The sequence below is a fragment of the Camarhynchus parvulus genome, chromosome Z (assembly GCF_901933205.1).
Source record: "Camarhynchus parvulus chromosome Z, STF_HiC, whole genome shotgun sequence".
NCBI classification, from domain to species: domain Eukaryota; kingdom Metazoa; phylum Chordata; class Aves; order Passeriformes; family Thraupidae; genus Camarhynchus; species Camarhynchus parvulus.
This window is the reverse complement of record NC_044601.1, coordinates 52,788,747-52,808,314: the sequence shown is the minus strand read 5'-3', so window position 1 is coordinate 52,808,314 and position 19,568 is coordinate 52,788,747. Positions and strand designations below refer to the sequence as shown.

Genomic DNA, 19,568 nt, shown 5'->3' with positions numbered 1-19,568 from the left:
TAGGTGGTCTGTGTATGAACATCCTGTTTGGGTAAGAGAGTATAGCAGGAGGGACACAGGTTGTCCCATGACAGTTTGCCTCAGTGCCAGAGCCAAGACTCAAGCACATTTAATTCACTCTTGCAGACAGTGTCACAAATATTTAGGGCACTTAATGGAAAAAGCTTCTGCTGGTATTAAAGCAAGTTTATTTCTTACTCAAAACTATTTGCAAATTCTTCTATCTTGTTTTGCAACTTGACACCTCACTCTGTAGATCCCTGCTGCTATGTAATGTTCCAGGCTCCGCAAGCAACAGTTGTACCATTGCTGGAATGACAGTATTTACAAAAGCAGGTGATTTTAAAAGTGTATATTTAAAAAATGAAAGCTGAATATCTTTTTCACTTGTTTGTTAACAGTCAAAAATGTCTTTAAAGGAAATCACTATTCTTCCTTTCAAGCCATCTTTAGAAAACTGCATGAAACAAGGAGAAATGAAGTACAACTTTGCAGGGAAAGAAATCTGCCTGAAACCAACTAGACAGTGAACCATGCCCAGCAAATGCACCTTGTCTGGTCAGTCCAACAACAGACATATCTGCAGTAGAGAAACACTAACTGGGTTTTAAGATGGCTTTGGAAGTCTCTCTGAATTCTTCCACTGTATGTAGCCCACATGAAAAAATGGGGTGCTGGGCAGAGAGGAGAGAAGTGATCCCTTGGGAGAGATTCTGAGCCACCACTGATTTCTCTGGCCCCTTCCTCTGCTCTGGCTGGACAGCCAGCTGTGTCCTCGAGATGTCCTGCAGCCACAGAGACATTCTTTCCTAGAGATACTGGCATTTAAGTGTGTTTTCACCTTCCAACTAATTACAGAGTGCCTGGCCAACCAAACACAAATTAATACTTACTTATGCATTGCTTTTACAGTGTGCTTTATATATACAGGTATTTCACTCTCTTCTCTGGAAAGAGAGGAATGAAATAACTGCATTGTTGCTATGGAACAAACACTCTGGCTTCTAATTTTTAAAAACTTTGCACTCCAAATCAGCCTATTAAAAATCATAAGCACATCTCCCCATGGCAGATTGTTATTTTTAATAGCTTCTTTCTAGTTGCATTCTTTTTATTCTTACAGGTTTGTAATTCTTCACTTAAAAAAAACCCAACTGTTTTTTTGTGTATCCTTTAGTGGAAAGCTGATATTTTCACATATAATCATATGACTTTGGGAGCCAGAGACTGAGAATGAGACAAAGAAAATTCTGGTAAAAATGATGACAACGGGCAAGGCAATGTAGCAGGATTCCAAATCTTCCCAGACTGTTTCCAAGATACTACTAATACTGTTACAGTATAGAACTGTGTAGCATCATAGTGCATGCTGTATGGTATATATTACATTTTACCAGGATTTCAATAATACCATTATGTAGAATTGTTAGAATGGCTTCATCCTTTGTCCCTGTATCAGTTAACAGTTTTGTATTTCAAAGGTGTGTTTCCTTTTCACTACAGTAATTAATGCTGGCTGAAGTGAAAAGAGAGAAATACCTCCTGAGACACTTTTAATAGGCCAGTCTGCACCAGCACATAGAAATACTGCATGTGTAAAAAATGTGGCATGAGATACTCTCACACCAAACAGTAATGATCAGTGTTTTTGACACTGATACATTTGCACTTAAGATGTGAACTTGAATCGCAGGGGACTTGAGCTTCTCAAAAGAGCAGGCCTTGGTGTGGGCAAAGTTTGTCTGGCTACATGGATGGCACTGATCATGGAAGACAAAGCCGCACACATGCAGTCTTTGAAAGAGTCAGCACTGAACAATGATTTCATATGAAATATACCTCATGCTCATGAATTTGGGTTTGAATGGTGGGCAATGATTTTAGTATGGTCCTACTGTGTGTTTCAGCCCAGTGTGAACAAAGTGCCTCTTTCCTGCAACTTCTGAAACAAGTTTCTGTGCAGTGTCTGGTCTTCCCCTCACTGCATTAAAAAAAAAAAAAGAAATTAAACACAGGGCCCTATTCAGCCAAAAATAACCCCTGCAGCTGTACTGCCTGAGCTCTGTGAGTCTCTTGTTCTCTAAAGATATTTATACAATTCTTAAAGGAAAAATATCTCCTTTCCAGCAGTCACAGAGGAGGCAATTAGACATAAAGACGATCCCATCCAGCAGAGCTGTTGTTCTGTTCTCTGTCACAGCAGAGAAAGTTGTGCCTGTCCACACTATCCAAATCTCCTGGGCCTAAATTGCAGCAGAGAGCACTGGCTGCAAGTTGTTTTCTTGGCCAAGAGTTTTCTTATTTCAGTAAGAGAAATGCAGAAATGTAAACAGATCTATTTCATGCTCTGGTATTTCAACTGCCACTTCTGGGCCTAGAATGTGGAGAAGCATGTGGAAGGAAGAAGCAACTTAAAGGGTTTCACTGCAGAAACCACACAATAAGGGAAAAAGGGGTGTGTGTGTGGCATTCTGCACACTTCCTCTTGATTTCTGGGAGCAGCTTAAAGGAAAAGAGGGCATTGGTGAGTTCCTTCCACCTGAGGCCAAGTGGGTTTTGTGCAGAAGAGGGCATTTGTGAGTTCCTTCCACCTGAGGCCAAGTGGGTTTTGTGCAGTTTCGGTTTCCCCATTTTTCAAGACTTTTTTTCTGCACATTTGTGAGAGAATGGTGGAGGCAAGAGTTAACAGTGGAATTAAATAATGAAACATACAAAATACAGAATCAGGGAAAGCTTTCCCCTCAGGAAAGCAGGGGAACTCTGAGGGTTATAAAGTGGATTCACTTTTGTCCTTCTGTTTGTCAGACAGGTTTTCCCCAGAGCTATGATATAGACCACTGGCTATCATGCCGGAGTTGGCATGGGATTCAGATGTTTCCCACTCGAAGCAATCAGAACTGGAATAAACCTGGTGAAAATGCACAACAGGTAGTAGACTAGATACTTTTAAGCTTCTAAGGCAAATAACAAGTCCAATTTAAGACTCATTAAGATTAAAGAAGAACAAAACTTTTGAAATATTACCAGTTTCAGAGGTCAAAATATACCTCTTCAAAATATACTTCAGAAAAAAAAAGTTAGGTCTATTATATGTTAATCATTTTTGTGACGCTGTGGTTGAAGATTATTTGTTCAGATGTCCTTACTCCGTAATAAATATCGTATATGACAGCTCAGAATTTCAAATTTCCTTGCCGACACTTCTTTTAAGAAGAGCAAACTTAGACCAAAAGATGGGAATGCAAACATTTGGTAATTGTATGAAAATGTTGCTGGATTTTTGTGTGAGTTCCATTTTGGTTTACCTGTTGTGCATGTGTTTTGAACATTGATACTCGAATTTGCTATGGTAAGAGAGCACATGAAAACGTACAATTTCATCCGGGCAGCTTTCTGCACTAAACTAGGAAAAACAGTAAATTATGCTGTATTTGACATCACTTACTAACACAATTACATAATACAGTTTTTAATGTCATATTAAACTGTATGGTTTGTTTCTCTAATGATGGCCTGAGTATTTGACAATGTTCTTTTGCACATGAGATAGAAACACACAGTCCAACAGGAAATGTGTTTAGCTCCATGTCTTCTCCAGTCTCCAGAGAAGTAGGGTCTCAACCCTTCATATAGTTCTTTCATAGCTGTAGCTCTTTAAATATGTTTTCACTTGTGTTTATGCTATTTTATTCCCAAAGGCCTTTGGCAAGTAAGCTGCTAGTTTCTGCAACCCTGATCTAGTGAAAAAAAATAGGCACAAGTTCAACATGAAGCATACACATAGCCCCACTTGAGATAAATGAAAACTTTGGGGCAACAGGGCTAAGTTTCTAGTAGGTATGCCTTGGTCTCCAAAGAAGATGCTAGATCTTTGATCTATACCCACTGGCAAAATGCTGGGGCTTAGTGGGCATTTTTAGCATCCAATTTCCTTGTTCCACAGCCCAAACTACTTCCTTAGAAGTACTTAGGACACCACAATAGCCAACTCAGTTCAATAAACATCCCACTGGGGCTGTGTTGTGGCTCACCTGTACTGCCCAGTGCAGAGCTGTTTTGAAGTCCTTGTCCACCAGAGTCGGGTCTGCTCCCTTGTGCAGCAGACTCTGGGTGTGCTGGGGTCTATTGTGGAATGCAGCCCAGTGGAGTGAAGTCATTCCCTGCAAGCCACAAACCCAGAGGGCAAATTATTGTCACTCACAGGAGCACCCTTCAAGTCTATGTAGATAAGCTAGGCAGCCCTGAAATCATCCAGGGTGGACACATTCTTCCCTCCTCACCCTGATTTGAAATATTTAGTAGCAGCTTCTGAATTAGTGGAGTCACGAGGGGGAACCAAGCAATTAGCTTTTTGGAATTATTACGGAAAATGGATACAAACACAAATGCTTCCTCTATGTGTGCCTATATGTGTTATAAGTAACATGGGTCAGGGCCATGACGGCTGGGGGGACAGTTCCTCACTGCTCAGCTTGAATCCTGCAAGAAAAGCCTGGTTTAGGCTGGTGCTTTGGCATTACACAGCATGATGTTTGTGCTTGGTCTTATCTTTGATCCAAAAAAATATTATAAGCTATTACTGCAGCTGGCACTAGTCAGCAAGCTAAAGAACTGACAGAGTGATGCCCACCAAAAAGTCATAATATAAACATTTATATATTTACTCTTCAGGGAGAAAACAAAGCAAATGGTAGGTTATTCAGCTGCATTTTTATTCCATCTTAGCTACATCCAGTCAGTCTTAATACATCAGAGAATTCATGGCCTATATTTGCACCTTCAGCATTGTTACAGTCACCTGTATTTTACTCCATATCCATAATAATTAAGATTTTCTGTATAAAGTGACTAATTTATTATGTTTCTAACAAATTTCTAGTGTTTTCAGATGTGGCAGTGTTTTCCTTTCAGTAGGTGCTGTTTTCTGTCTTATGAGAAAAAATGCATTTCAAGGGTTTTGCCTGATTTCCAAAAGGATAAAAAGCATTAAAAAAAAAAAAAAAAAAAAGTTGAGTGGAAAATCAATTAAAACTTTAACTAGAACCCAAATAAAGCCAGTTGGTAACAACCCAGGTAAAGTATGAGCTATATTGATGCAGACAGCTTATCAGTGCGTTAAAGTGGAAGCTGTTTGCAGTGATTTTCTGACTAAAAGCCTGAATGCCGTGGCATTCATTTCTCTCACTCATCACACATCTTATAAGACTTTTAAGTTCCCATATGGCCTAAGCATGGGTGATAACAAAACAGAGCAGTTGAATGAGAGCAGTTTTGGTTTTACTTGGGGTTTGCAAAGCTTAATCATGGGGGTTTCGGTTTTGTAAAACCAAAACTGAGGGTAAACTCCTGCACCAACTGAAACTAATGGGAGCTCTGCCATTTATGTCAGTAGACATGAGGGACCTAGTATTGTTGATGGACACACATTATCTGTGAGGCATCAGTGAAGTGATTTCCAGCTGGGAAATGAGTACAGGCCACTGGTCCTGGAGAGCACGCAAATCACTGAAGAAGGAGAAACTACAGTGTACCAGGCCATCTTTCTGTTATCCTCTCTCAGCGTGTTGATACGGCCAAGAAAAAAATCCTTGAAAAATCAACTTTCTCTTTGTTTCTACTGTGGTAGCCAGCAGAATCAGCTGTAACATAAGAGTGTAAAACTGTGGATAGTTTTCAAAAATTGCTATAGTACAATGACAAAACTCAGAGAGGTCAGTAGCAGATGTTTAGTGCAAAAATATAAGGAACAAGGCTTGACAATATACTGCCACTTAATATTTTGGTAATCAGATTAAAGACTTCATATGACATCCCGCCCTCTAAAGGGTAATGATGCATTTTCTGAAAAAATACTTATTTTAATTTTCTTTGAAACTATTGCCCAATAATTTTTGTAGAAGTCTCCATATTTTTATATGCAAAACCCCCAGACCAATTAATAATATTTCTCTTTTCATTTCCACGCCATTTATGATATCATAGGCTTATGTCATCCCTCTGATGTAGTTGCCAAGCTGAAAGTCCTGTTATATTTAGTATGCTCTAGTTAGCCTGCCCATGTGAGAAAGCTGCTCTGTAACTATTATCATCTTTGTAGTCCTTTTTCTGTTCCTTTTCTTGTATATCTTTTTTCAGTTTACTCTTGTAGCCATTGTGGCTGTACAAAGGATTCAAACAGAGCTTCCTGTTTTCTTCTCTGTTTCCTTTCTAATACTTTGTGCATTCCACGTGTCCTTTCGGAGCGCCCAGCTGAGCAAAGAGCATTGAGCTGTTTGTTGCAGCAGCTTGCTCCTGTGGGCTTTCGGCAGCCCAGCCCACCCCATCTGTGCTGGGTGATACCACCCTGGAGTGGCATCTGTAGGTAAATAGACTGCTGTTCTTAAGTGGAAACATGAGAGTGGTATCACAACTGCCAAAGCTGAAGGTCCAGCAGAAAACAGTCTTAGAGGTGAGATGGATAAACAACCGCACATTCATAAAAAATAAGGAGCAACACAGGACATAAAAGGGCAAACCCCAAGAAATGGCTCTGAGAAATATAGTATGACACTTGTTTTGCTCAGATTCAAGGCTTTTACAGGGAAATGTTTCTTCACATTGTCATCTCACAGGCTTCAATAATAAGCCCGCAGAAAGACAAGGCTGTGGAAGCTATGAAACCTCCAGATGTATTTCTTACTGTTTATGTGTTCATGCATTCATCAGGGTGATTTTCTCAAGCATCAAATGGGAAAACTGAAGTGTTTTACTTATGCCAAGAGAACAGCTCTGTTAGCTGTAATCATCTATTAGGATCCACATTTTTCAGAAAACATGAGTATTCAGAGTTTAGTACAGACACTTGAACAAATATATTGTCAGTGCCAAATGACAATGAGATGGACTAAAAGTTCCAAATTGCATGTAGCACTGCATTACAGCAAAATATTCTGGTTTGAAATGATGATCCACCATTCCATGCAATTCATTAGTAACACAGTTCTACAACAAGACAATGCATGTGTCTGGTTTAGAGTGTTGTGAGCAGGATCTGCAAAACTTTCAGTGGGTAAGAAAGAGGAAAAATATATAGCCCTCTGGCCATTCTGACTCTGTGGAAAAGAGACACATCCTTGAGCAACTGTAAAAATGAACAGAAACTTATGAAAAGACACTCAGAATTTCTCTTGTGTCTTGGCTTCTCTATGTGGAGAAAAACATGTGGGAAGTTAACTCCTTCCTATGTACAATGTATATACATGCAGGACACAACTCCACATGGAAGAAAACAGCACCAATTTTTGTGCTTCTGTGACTGTTCTGTGTAATGCCAGCTCTCTGATACTTATCCTGAGAACAGGAGTTGAATGTTGGGACCAAGGAATCATTGAATTATAGAATAGCTTGGATTGGAAGGGATCTTAAATATTATCTGGTTCCAACCTGCCTGCCATGAGCAGAGACACCCACCACGAGACCAGGTTGCTCAGAGCTCCATCCAGTCTGGCCTTGAACACTTATGATTGGTAAAGATGAAGACTTGGTCCAGTTTCTAACTTTAGAAGAACTGAGGGCAATTCTTGTCTTGACAAATAATTTAAGAGATGGATTCAATGTACCTCATAGCTGCCTCAATAGAGAGAAGCTTTATTAGCCTATAGGTGCATAGCACATAGAAAGAAGAATGAGATAATACTTTGCAGAGTTTAGCAAAAGCATTATAGAAATTTTTGACTTAGCCTTATTGTGAAATTGAATGGCTTCTATGCCTCCAGTGCCAAGGACTGTGATTTGTAGCACAAGCTCACTCACCTCATTGTCCTGGTGATTAATTTCACTAAGATTTGACTGCTGCAGGAGCAAGCTCAGAAGCCTGTGGAAGCAATGATATAATCAGTGTGCTGTACTCCTGACTAGACTTGAAAAATCGACAGTTTTTTAAAAACAAAACGTGCAATTTCATGAAAAATCAGTATTAGCGATTGGCACAGGTCAGAATCTTAGGTCTGAGCTTTGTCATATGAGCAAAACAAAATGGACTTTATGGCTTATGGTAACAACAAAAGTTTAGAGCTTGGAATTAAAAGAAGATCCACTCAGAACAACTCTTATGCTGACTGCTGGGCTAGAACCAGAATGTAAAATACTATACATGTGTGCAGGTTTTGGTAGCTTAGAAATTTGCTGCCAACATATTTTATAATGTCCTAAGTAACAGAGATGCCAGCTTCTGTAAGGATTTTTCACTCTATTTAACTCTTGGAGTAATGTGATGTAGTGTACACATTTGTGTGCATATATGTGTAGATGCATGCTTGCTGAATGTTTACACACACAAACCCCAATATTTTACAAGGCCATACAGAATGTCTGCTGGAATAGGGCCATTATTATGGCATAAAATATAGCAATGCATAGGTTCACATTTTATAGAATATTGGACTACAAGTACTTCTGTCTGGTGGAGGGAAAAAGAAAGTAGATAAATGAAATATTATTCAAGTACCATAATATTTTTAACACCTTCTCTTCCTTTTGCTATCTTGTGAAGATGTTCTGAAATCACTACAGGTTTGGCAAAGCTGGCTGTGTTCTACAGCAGGATGCTAATTGTTTGGATCATGTACGTGGTTGAACCATTAAAATTAAAAACTCCTTCCATTCACACGCTGTAGCAAAGCCAATCCTAATATGAATATGCAGTTCTTAGAATTATAGCAAAATGAAGGATATATCCTCAGTGGATCAGTGTGCAAAAAACCTGTGGCTCATTTGAAGGTGTGAATTTGGTAGAAACCTTCAGAATATGGACAAGAAGAAGACATACTGTTCAGCAAGGAAAGTAAAAAATAATGAAGTATAAAAGAAGGAAATTTGATAAATGGAAAGATAACACAGAAACAAATGTATAAAACCCTGCATTTGTTTCTATGCAGAGGAGACTGAATAAAAATCTTCTGCTACTTTTTATCTTCAACCACTTCTAGTGTATCTTCTGGACTGAGCTGTGCTCAGGAGTATGCATCAGAATAACGTTTCATGTCAAATTTGTTCTTCCCTACTGGTAATAAAGAACTAGGTACATAAATTATTCAAAAGAAGATATTTACAGTTGCTGAGGGATGATTTTGACAATTCTGCAAGTGGAAATCTTATCTATAGGTAACATCATCCTCAGGTGTTGAAAGTCCTAATTTAGGATTTTTTTAAAGTAGAGTCCCTTAAAGGGTGATGATTGCGCAGATCCCAGCATAGGGATTTTGCTTTGACTTCAAATCTATTTGCATATGGATACCAATTCTTGTAGAAAAGAGGTATCACACCTTCGTTTCTAAAGGGAGTCATACTGCAGGAAATCTGAAAAGTATGACACTATGATTGTTGTGAGTGGTTGGGTAGAAGTTTGTAGAAGTTAAGAAAGATTCTGTTGTCATTTAGCAAAATGACTCAGAATCTCAGAAATTCCGTGTCTGAAAACAGGTCTTGGTAAATACCAGCTAGAGAGGAAAACCAAAGTGAGATAACCATAGTATACTTGTAAAACCATTTATCACATAGTAGATAGATACAGGACACTGTGGTTCAACTCCTGATATGATCAGTGACACCAATGTATGTGAAAGAAATCTAATTATTTGACTAGAATGTTTATCATGAACAAACTTTGACTCAGTTACACCATCAGACCACTATAGCAACAGAAGTGCCACATTTAAATATGTAGATATCCAACCAAGCAGCTGAGGATTCTCTACTATCTACTCTTAAAGGCATAGATCAGGAATGAATTCTCTTTCCACCTTGCCTGTTAGGCTCTGTGGAATGCACTGGAGCACATAAATCAATTATCAAATAAATACATTAACTGTCTCTTGTCTTTCCATGCTGCCTCCAGCATGTGAGGTTGTAGCAACAGACTGCTAGCTTTCAAATTTAACTACAAAAGCATTTCACAACTGGCCATTGCATATTCTCTTTTGGCAATGACATAGGATGACAAGGCACTGACAATGACCATGATGGAAAAACCTCCACTCAGTGTTCCAGGCCTGTGTCTGGGCATGGAGCAAACCCAGTGGGAAGACAGAGGAAAAAGAAAACTGTGCGGAGCAAAGAAGAGTCTGTCTGTATCCTTGGAGAACGTGAAAAACATTCAGGGGACCTAGTGTGCTCCTGGTAGAGGAGATTAATGTTCCCTTTCAAGTAGCAACATGTGTGGTGTTGTACAAACATTGTCTTCTTTCTTGTGTGGGCTTTTTTTAATGATAGGAACCTTTTTCTACAGAAACCTCAAATTATTCTCTCCAAGTGATGCATGAAAGGCAAAGACAATGTGGAAAATGAATAAAGCTGTTAAAAAAGGCTGGAGAACAAGCCCAGCAGAAATGGCCAGATGTCTGGCCCAGTCTGATCTGGCTACAGCAACAAAATCATGGACTCAGTGATGAAGGCACATGAACATACTGCATGTACTGAATGTTCTACCTGTTTCTAATGTCTTTCTACACTTTCAGGCATGACTTACTTAGGAGAGTTTTTTGAGTGAATTTATTCAGATATACAAATCAAAATTTATTAAACTGTCCTATTGTCACAGGCTGGAATCAGAAAAAGAGAATCTTTCCTACGAGTTCTGTGAAGACACTCTGTAGCTGTTACTCTACCTTCAGTAAAAGTAGTTAAAAATGAGCCAGACCACCAGTCCTCAACTTCCCCTTTAGGGTTGGGGATTTTCAGAGAGGTTGTCTTGTGGAAAACTTTTCTCACATTTGCCATGCTACTCAGAGGAGAAGTCCAGAGAAGAAGTCTTGTACTATTTCATGTGGTAGGACAGAAAGGTAGTTGGGCAGGGGAAAAGTAAGGTTTCAATCTCTCTTCTAATTATTTTCCCTCCTCCAGCTATTGTGATATTAAAACAGGCTTCTCTCTTTACCGAGCCATGGATCTGTGGTACACAAGTATTGCACAATGTTTTTCCTCCTCTCTACCCCCTTCATGGTAACCACTAAACAAAGACACAGGTCTCAAGTGTAGCTGTCACAACTATTATTCCTGCTGTGGGCTCTCCTTGGGGAGCCAGGCACATACCTCACGTCAGGCTCTGCAGTGGCAGCGTGTAGCGGCAGCCTCCCGTTCTTGTCAGGTATGTTTTGCTTAGCACCATTCCTGAGCAGGCTGACACAGCCTTCCAGCCAGCCCTAAAAAAGAAATTGGAGCATATCAAAGAGGAAAGTGGAATGTATAAGGCCAGATCTTTTCTTGTTGGTGCTGGCATTTACATGTGACTGTAGTCATTTCTGTCAACAGAGAAACTGGAATGTTTTTCCTCAGTAGAGGTTTCTCAGAACTGAGAGTAGCTTCCCTTTGGAGTCTGGGTCTCAAACTAGCTCAGTTGTTCATTTCTCTGATGAGGTGTTTAATTTACACTGTATTTTTTGTTTGCTTGTTTTTTGGTTTGTTTCTTTTCCCCCTGCATCTGGGGCAAGCACTAACAATGATTAAAAACCTGCTAATTCCTCTATCACTAGCAGATGCTACACATATTCTTCCATGTGAATTCAATCATGCTAGATTAAACGAAGAACACAAGCACTCAATCAGATTTTGTTTGTGAGATTTTAGCAAAGATGGCAAATCAATGGTAAAAAGCCTTAGAGTGTGGTCTTATAAATGTTGTTAAAGAAGTTTGTACTAGTGGCAGTGTTAGACTGAAAATAGCACCAAAACAGATGGGATGAATCAGTTCTTGGACTAAAACCTTCTATTGATCACCTCAACATAAAGGCAAGTGAACAGTCTGGTTGTGACTGCATCAATCTTTCAGCATATACTTAAGTCTGAAGAAAACCAAGCATGAGTTTAAGTGTTTTGTTAAAACTTCAGCAGACAATTGACAAAGACCATTCCCCCTCATATGAGCTATTTTGGATTGGCATTACGAGCATTTCTGGGGAAAATGTGTGGAGTGGTAGGATCAGAACACCCCTGTTGGAGCTCTTGGTGGAAGTACAAGACCTCTAAATGCCACACACAGTCCTGACTGTGCAACGCTCCTGAATCCATTTGTCTGGACAGACATCACAGCAGAATTCTCTCTTGACCTCTTGTTATATCCCTCACAGAAACAGAAATGGAAACTTAGAAGCCCGGGTGGTTTAAATCTTTTCCAGTCATTTCTTTTTTTCCAAAGAATATTTTTTCCCCTCCGGGAAAAGAGGAAGGAAAAAAGAAGCGTGACACTTATTATAGCATTTTTTTAAAATATCTTGCAGAGGAAATGTTTGTTGTCAAGTAAGTGGGGCATGCTCCTTGCACTGGATGAGACTGCCTGTTTTGTTATTTTCTACACTTATTTTCTGGCTGAATATCACATAGCTAAGCAGGAACATTGTTTTTGTCCTGAATTTTCAGGAAGAAACTACGTGCAAGGGATGTCATTTAATTAGGCTGCCACAGTGTCTGTTTAAATGAGTTGGCAGTCATCCAGCTTAACTCATACTGTGCAGCCACGGCTGCATACTCCTTCCTCCTTTCTGTCCAATTAATAATGGAAGACCAGTCTTAGCCCAAGTTAGCTCGGCTAACTTGGTCCCCACTTTCTCTCTGAAACCTGAATTACCTCCTGCAAGGAGTAGAAGACTAAGGAGAAAAAGACTATTGTTGCTTCAGTTCAGACAGATTCTTAAGTACAATTCTTTTCCCAAATGTCTCACTGGGATGTCTGCCCCTCCTGTAATTTGCAGGTAGACTGAACATCAGGGGCTGGATTGTTTACGATCTGAGCAAGTGCACCAGCACCTGCAGAACCTAGAACTTCAGTCCTCAACCTGGCCATCCAAAGTCCAGCACCACAATGAAAAGAAGCAATGCCCTGGTTCATGTGGTGTACAGTAACACTTGCCTGCTGATGAGTTTGAGACAGGAAAGCCCTCACTAGAGCATAAATATCTAATGCTAGCTATGCAAGGGGGAGAAGTCAATCTGCCTAATAACAACAAGAGGGGACCTTCAGTGTACAAAAAAAAAAGCAATTTTCTTGGGAGATCCTCATATCATGCACTGATTTTATAAGCCAAAAGAGAGAGGACACTCTGACAGGAGTGTCTGACAGGAGTCCTGATCCTCTTGTAATAATCACTGATCAGCTTTGCATTGTAGTAAAGTTTCAAAACCAATTCCACTGTTGTCTAGAACCAAATGTTTTGTGCTTATTTTTTCTTCCTGTAGTATAAGCAGAAATCTTATTTGGTCTGCACATTTACTCCCTTCACTCCATCCTTGTCCCCCAAGTCTTGGTACCAAGTAAGTTGCCAGAGATAAACTGGTACGTCCACAAGCATCTTGAGTATTAATATTAGCTCCCATCTTCAACAGAAGCTTCACTGTGTCAACCTGGCGTCCTGACACAGCATGCATCAAAGGTGTGCAACCTGGGGAAGAAAGCCAAATTTATTTTACCATTTGTTGTGTTATGTCTGTAAGATATAGTTTCTTATTTTCTAATCTTAACACTGGCAAGCTAACAAATCCTTTCTCTGACAACTGTCCAATAGTTGTACTCAGCTTTTTTTAGTCAGGAAGTAATTTCTATGACAGTGGCTGACCGCTGGTTTTAAAAAGAGCATGACTATATTAGCAAAAGCTTTGCCTCATTAACTCTGCTTCTGGAGGGAAAAGTTGATAAGTTTTCTGTTGATAAGTTCCCAAAATGAACTTTTGGCTTTGTACAGCATTTTGGAGGCTGATATCCTTCAGAATGACTAGTAACCAGATGGTGCTTGCCTAATTTTCTCAAACCCCAGCTTCATTATGTCTGTTTATTCAAAAGACTTATGAAATCAAGCTGTTTCCCTTGCAAAGGTATAAAAGTGTGAGTTGGCCCTTTATGCAGAGAACAACTTAATTTGAAGTCTGGATTTGCTCTAGGATATTTTATTTCCTGTTTTCATAAGAACTTTTTTTATATTCTGCAAAAATTTTCCATTTTGAAAAACTCCCGAAATCTCCTTTTAAACCTAACACTGTAATTTCTTCATGAAGTATTGTACAATTTAATTGCTCCCTCTTCCTTCCATTCTGTTAACTGTTAAAAAACAGCAGGAGATTTTCCCTCAGAATCTGACAAAGCATTTTAAAATTACTAGGCTGGGAATAAACATGAGTATTAGAAACTATAAGACTACTAGAAACTTCATCTATAGTTGAAGAATAATTATTCTTACTGAACTCAATGAAATAGCTCAGGAAATGTGCAGTTCAACCTGAGGTCATGCAGAGCCTAAAAAATGTGCAGGATATGAGCTGTATGTTTTGTGCTGGAATACTGCTCTTTAGTTATATTTGCATGGACAACCTAGGAGACAAGTTAGTTCCAGAGCTGAAGTACTCCTGGCCAGTCCATCTCCTCCTACTCCACCCACCATTCACACCTAGTCTTTCTCCCATTAACGAGTGGATAGGGACCATTTTGTCTTGAGTAAATTTTCTCTACTACCCAGTAGATGTTTTAAAGGTATCAGTTAGAATGCCCGGTTTAAAGTATATGAAAAATTGGTAGCTTGGTAAAAGCTGTTAAAGATTAGAAAACACAGTGTTCATATAGACCCCTTAAAACAAACTGCAATTAAAAAAATACCTCTGATAAAAAAAGTTGTCCTTGAGAACAGCTTCCAGAGATCCCTTGTTCTTACCCACTTCGGAAATAGATGCATATAAAACCCAGCCAATGTACAATAATTTGTAATAATATTAAATAGTAACTGGAACACAAAATGAGCGCAGCCTGACAGATAAAACAGATCATTTAGATAATTGCACATTGTATCCTTTGGCACAAAAATTACTTGACCAAACCATTCAAACTGTGACTATACACATACTATAACCTCAGCTTTAGAGATGTCCAAAATGTATGTCATTTGGCATTGGTAAAAATATTCTTCTTCTTCCCCTGAAATGTCAGTAGTTTCTCAGCATACCCCTAAATAAGATAAATTAAATAAATGGTAAAGGACTGTCTAATCATAGCAAAACAGCTTATTTGTAATCATATAAAAATATCTTACAATTACAGGGGGAAGGAATTATCCAAACTGTATTTCCAGTGGATGTTCCAAGGAATAACTCAAATTTCCCATATTCTGCTACTAAATATAATTTTCTGAACTAAAAAATCAGAATAAAAAATGGAAAGTTTAATTTGCAAGCTGAAGCCACAGATCTCCTGAGAACAAGCTGGGCCTTCTTTTACCCTCTCTGTCACAAGACTCCAGGATGGAAGGATCCTCTCGGATCACTGCAGTCAGGGTGTTCACATCGCCATTAGCTGCCGCTTGGTAAACCACAGCCAGGTCCATCTCCTCTGCTGCATCACCTGCAGACAAGGAGCACATCCATGAGCAAACAGAGAGCAAGCACAAATGACAAACAGGAAAAATATGGACACTTGTCTCACTGAGTTTAAATGACTGTGTAACTTGGGGTGGAACAAAGTGTATCTAAACAGCACTGTGGTTTTTGTTAGTCATCTGAAAATTGGTTTTCATCATAACTTCTTCCAGAAACTTTCAAACGTAGACACTGAAAGTACTTAAGAAAAATTCTGGAAAGTTTCCACTTCTTGTAAGAAATCATACTAACGTAACATGACTTGAAAAAAAAATGTAATAACTGAACTAGCTCAATATTTCTGGCTGCACTTTTATGAGATAGGATGAAATCAGGACTCAGGTGTTTTCAATTTCAGTGTTATCCTTGTACTAGTCAGAAGACTGAGGCTTTTCACTTCCCTGCAATGTCCAAGGGAATTCTCTTCTCAGGAGAGTAAACTTCTGGCAGCAATGGTTGTGTTGATAATTCCGGCAAAAAGGAAAAGTGGACTATTGCTTGGAACCCAGGAGAGATTTATTTTGTTTGGCAGCTACAGTGTGAGTTTTTATTTAAAGCAGATGCCTTGCAGGACCTGTTCTGGAACATTCCTCAGACTTTTCTTTCTAGAGAAAAAAGATTCTCTTTGCTTCTTTCCTTTTCACTTCCTTTCAGACTTGTCATATCATGCTCCACATGCATGCACCTCCTTTGGCTTCAAGTGGACTACTAACCTCTTAACTCAAGGAGTCAAAAGAGTAGATTTTTGGGTGTAGGGTCAAATCTGATGTAATGATAAAATGCTCTAGATATGTATTGTTGATCAGAAACAGTCTCATGTTTCTTAGCCCTATTAACTCAAAAATAAGTACAGCTGCAGCGAACTGTACTGTTCACAATGTCTGAGGGTCTGTGGGGTTTAACCCCAGATGCCCCCAATGTTCAGTCACTGCCCTGACCCATGTGGGGTGGGAAGGAGAATCAGAAAATGGTGAAGTTGTTGGGTTAAAGTAAGAACAGTTCAATAATTGAAATAACACATCATTATCATCATCACCGCCATGACCACCACAACAACATCATTAATAATTGTAATAAAAGGAGTGAAACAGAAAGAAAGGCAAGAGATGCACAATACAGTTGCTCGCCACCTGCTGACTGATGCCCAGCCTGTCATGCTGCAGCTCCCCCCACTTCCCATCCTGGCCATGCTGGTCTGTGTATGGAACATCCCCTTGGCCAGGTCGGGTCAGCTCTCCTGGCCATGCTCCCCCAGTCTCTGGGGCACCTAAGCAATGCACAGCACAGGACACTGACATGTCCTGGATTTAGGGTGAGCACTAACTACAAACAACTAAAATAGCCCTGTGTTTTCAACATTAGTCTCATGCTAAACGCAAAATACAGCACTGTATTGGCTACTAAGAAGAAAACCAACTCTATTCCAGGCTAAGCCAGGACAGGGTCAGAGCTATAAAACCAAACACTTGTCCAGCCACTCCACTACCTTGATAGCTGGAGAAAATGCCTAAGTCACACTTGAGAGTTGATCAAAGATAACCTGATGACAGATTAAGTGACTGGTGACTTATCTGTCCTGTCAAACTTCTGGAGATAGTACGACTATTTGTATTTTTTGAGTGACAAAAGATCTAGAAATAATGTTGTAAAGTATTAGCCACACTACTCATGTTGTGATCAGATGTTGCATCAGATGAACTTACATGAGCTCTATGCTGGACTTCACAGCCTAGCCTAATTCTGCTCGTGATCTTCTCTCACTGGGTGCAATCAGTACTCTGGACTTCAAAATTTAGCTGCCATGGAAACACAATCTGCTCTTACCCTGGAATGGGTTAGTCTGTCAAAGCTGGAACTCTGGGAAAATTAAAAAGCTGATGTTAATCTGCCTTCACCACAGATTCCCCCTCCATTTCTCCTCAGCTAAAGAGAATCTAATTTATTTTCTTTCTTAACTGGTATTTTAAATTACATACTTCATAAAGTTTGTGAATAAAAATGTTAACTTGATTTTTATTGTGTTGAGGGGTCTGTTGCTGAGGCAATTGTTCATTTGGCTCAGGAGGTTTGTCCTGTGGGCCTGGGAAATCCAGAGAGATGAGGAGTCATTGCTGCTGGAGAGTCATCATCAGTATGTGAAGAAAAAGGAGTGACTTCACCACTGGTTCAGTTAGTAATATTTCCTTATTACGTCAGACCTGAAGATGCCTCCCACAATCGGTACACTCAGCAAAAACATGTTAATGACAAGCTCAGGTCCGAGTGGTTGATAGCTTGTGTTGCTCCTCTTGTCCTACAGTTTCTGGAGGTACACCCAGAGAGGGTGGTGCCAGCCTGAGCACAGCTCCTCTCACGGCCGCTGTCGTGTACAGCTGTGCAGGTGCTGTGTGGGTGTGGTACAGAGAAGACGCTGCAGGCACTGGGAAAGAAACTGCGAGATGCAGTGAGGCAGGCAGAGAATTAAAGGGGCCCTCATCTCCACAGGTGCATTACACATATAAATTTTGTACTCTTTTTTTGCAATGTAGATACTGTTAAGTATCCCTGTTGAGAGTCAGGAGCAGAGAAATCCAGCCACCAAAGAGAAATCTCCGTCTCCTGAGCAAAGCAGTTGCTTACCTGGAGGGTGCTGTGGCAGGAAGATGAGGACAAGGGTGCACTCCTTCATGTGGGTCTCTGAACATCTCTGCCTTTTCTCCTCTAGGTAAAACCAAGACACTTCCCCTTTGCTTCTGCTGGGCTCAGTCTGCCTTCCCCAGAGGTATTATCCTTTTGCATGAGGGGAAGTAAAACTATGGATGGATGGATGGATGGATGGATGGATGGATGGATGGATGGATGGATGGATGGATGGATGGATGGATGGAAAAATGAAAGGAATGAAGTTTTGCCCCTGCCTCTTCTTGCAGAACACAGGCTCCATTCCTGTTAAAGGATGGTGGCAGGAAGCCACAAAGATTTACGCTTCCCCACCCACAAGTCCCATCTGCCAGAGCAAGGAGAGGCAGGTGGAGCAGGCTGTCACCCTGCCTGGGAGCCTGGGCCAGGAGGAATGGATGAGCGCTCCTGTTGGGATCTGAATAAAGATGACTGACACGAATTCCATTTCTATAGGGTGACACAACTTCAAGTGGGGTGTCTTGACCTGTGGGATTGTGGAGGGGGAGTGAGAAGGAAGACAGATAAATGGTCTTCTGATGCTTCACATGACAGAGAGTAGAAAATGCTGAGAGAGCTTGGATGCCATTTGTGCCGGATGCACATGGCTCCAGGTGAACAACACGACCACTTCATCTTCCTCCAGCTTACCCTGTCAAGGAATGGAGAAGTATGGGCACAAAGCTAGTAAGACATTTATTTTTGAAGACATTTTCCTGGGCAGAAGAGGAATGGTTCAGAGAATGGGCATTTTGCAGAAGGAAACAGTGAAGTACTGAGTGCTTGTGTCCCACCCTCTGCGAGCTTACCCTGCTGGGGGTTTTGTTGTGGCTGGGTCACAAGCACCACGTGGCAGAAAGGGATTGTGAAAAACCAAATGCCTGACTCTTCACCTTCTAATGTATTAGAGTCACTCCATTACTATGCTGCAGTTCAAGAAATGCCACTACGTATGGTCCCATTTCAAATACTTTTTACATTTTAGAGAATTGCTGTGATACTGGTGAAAGGAAGCTGTCAGTCACACTCAGAAAGGCAGAAGATCCATTTCAGTGCTTGTGCATAGAGAAGGGCAGGGGAGAAACTGCAGGCTGACAGTAGTGGTGTAGAAAGGTCTGGAAGAAAAGATTAAATGACAGAGGGTGGTGCTAAAGTCCTCAGAAACAATCAAAGTTAAACACCAATCTATCTGAAATAACTTGCAGTTTTTAAAGAATGTATAATTTCTTCAAGGCAAAGTAGTTTTCTTTTCATCAAAAAAGAGAGTATATAAAAAGAGAATTATTACAGGATTCAGAGCAGTGAAATTGTGCTTCTCATTACCTCAATTCTCCTTCTTAATTCTCCTCTGATGTACTATGAAGAGTGCATGTTTTACATGATTTGTGATGTTGGCTGATTTGTTGTTCTACAAAGTGCACATTAGATGTGCATAAGTGCATCCTTTCTAGCACACTGGATTTTTAAGTTCTATATAAATTTGCTGGAGCTTGGTTTACATGCTCATGTACAGGCCGATGATTGATTTTGGACTTGCTAAACCA

The 19,568-nt window shown here is 40.1% G+C and overlaps 1 protein-coding gene across 1 annotated transcript in view; it reads right to left on the bottom strand.

Annotated features, from left to right (window-relative positions):
• The window catches only part of ANKRD55 (ankyrin repeat domain 55), a 46,116-nt gene that overhangs the window by 23,576 nt on the left and 2,972 nt on the right, over window positions 1–19,568 (bottom strand). Inside the window, exons 2-6 of the mRNA XM_030968730.1 lie at window positions 15,230–15,352; window positions 13,279–13,409; window positions 11,068–11,177; window positions 7,792–7,852; window positions 4,032–4,160 (exon numbers count right to left, since the gene is read on the bottom strand). Coding sequence (XP_030824590.1) covers window positions 4,032–4,160; window positions 7,792–7,852; window positions 11,068–11,177; window positions 13,279–13,409; window positions 15,230–15,352 — 554 coding nt within the window. The remainder of the gene's footprint in view (window positions 1–4,031; window positions 4,161–7,791; window positions 7,853–11,067; window positions 11,178–13,278; window positions 13,410–15,229; window positions 15,353–19,568) is intronic.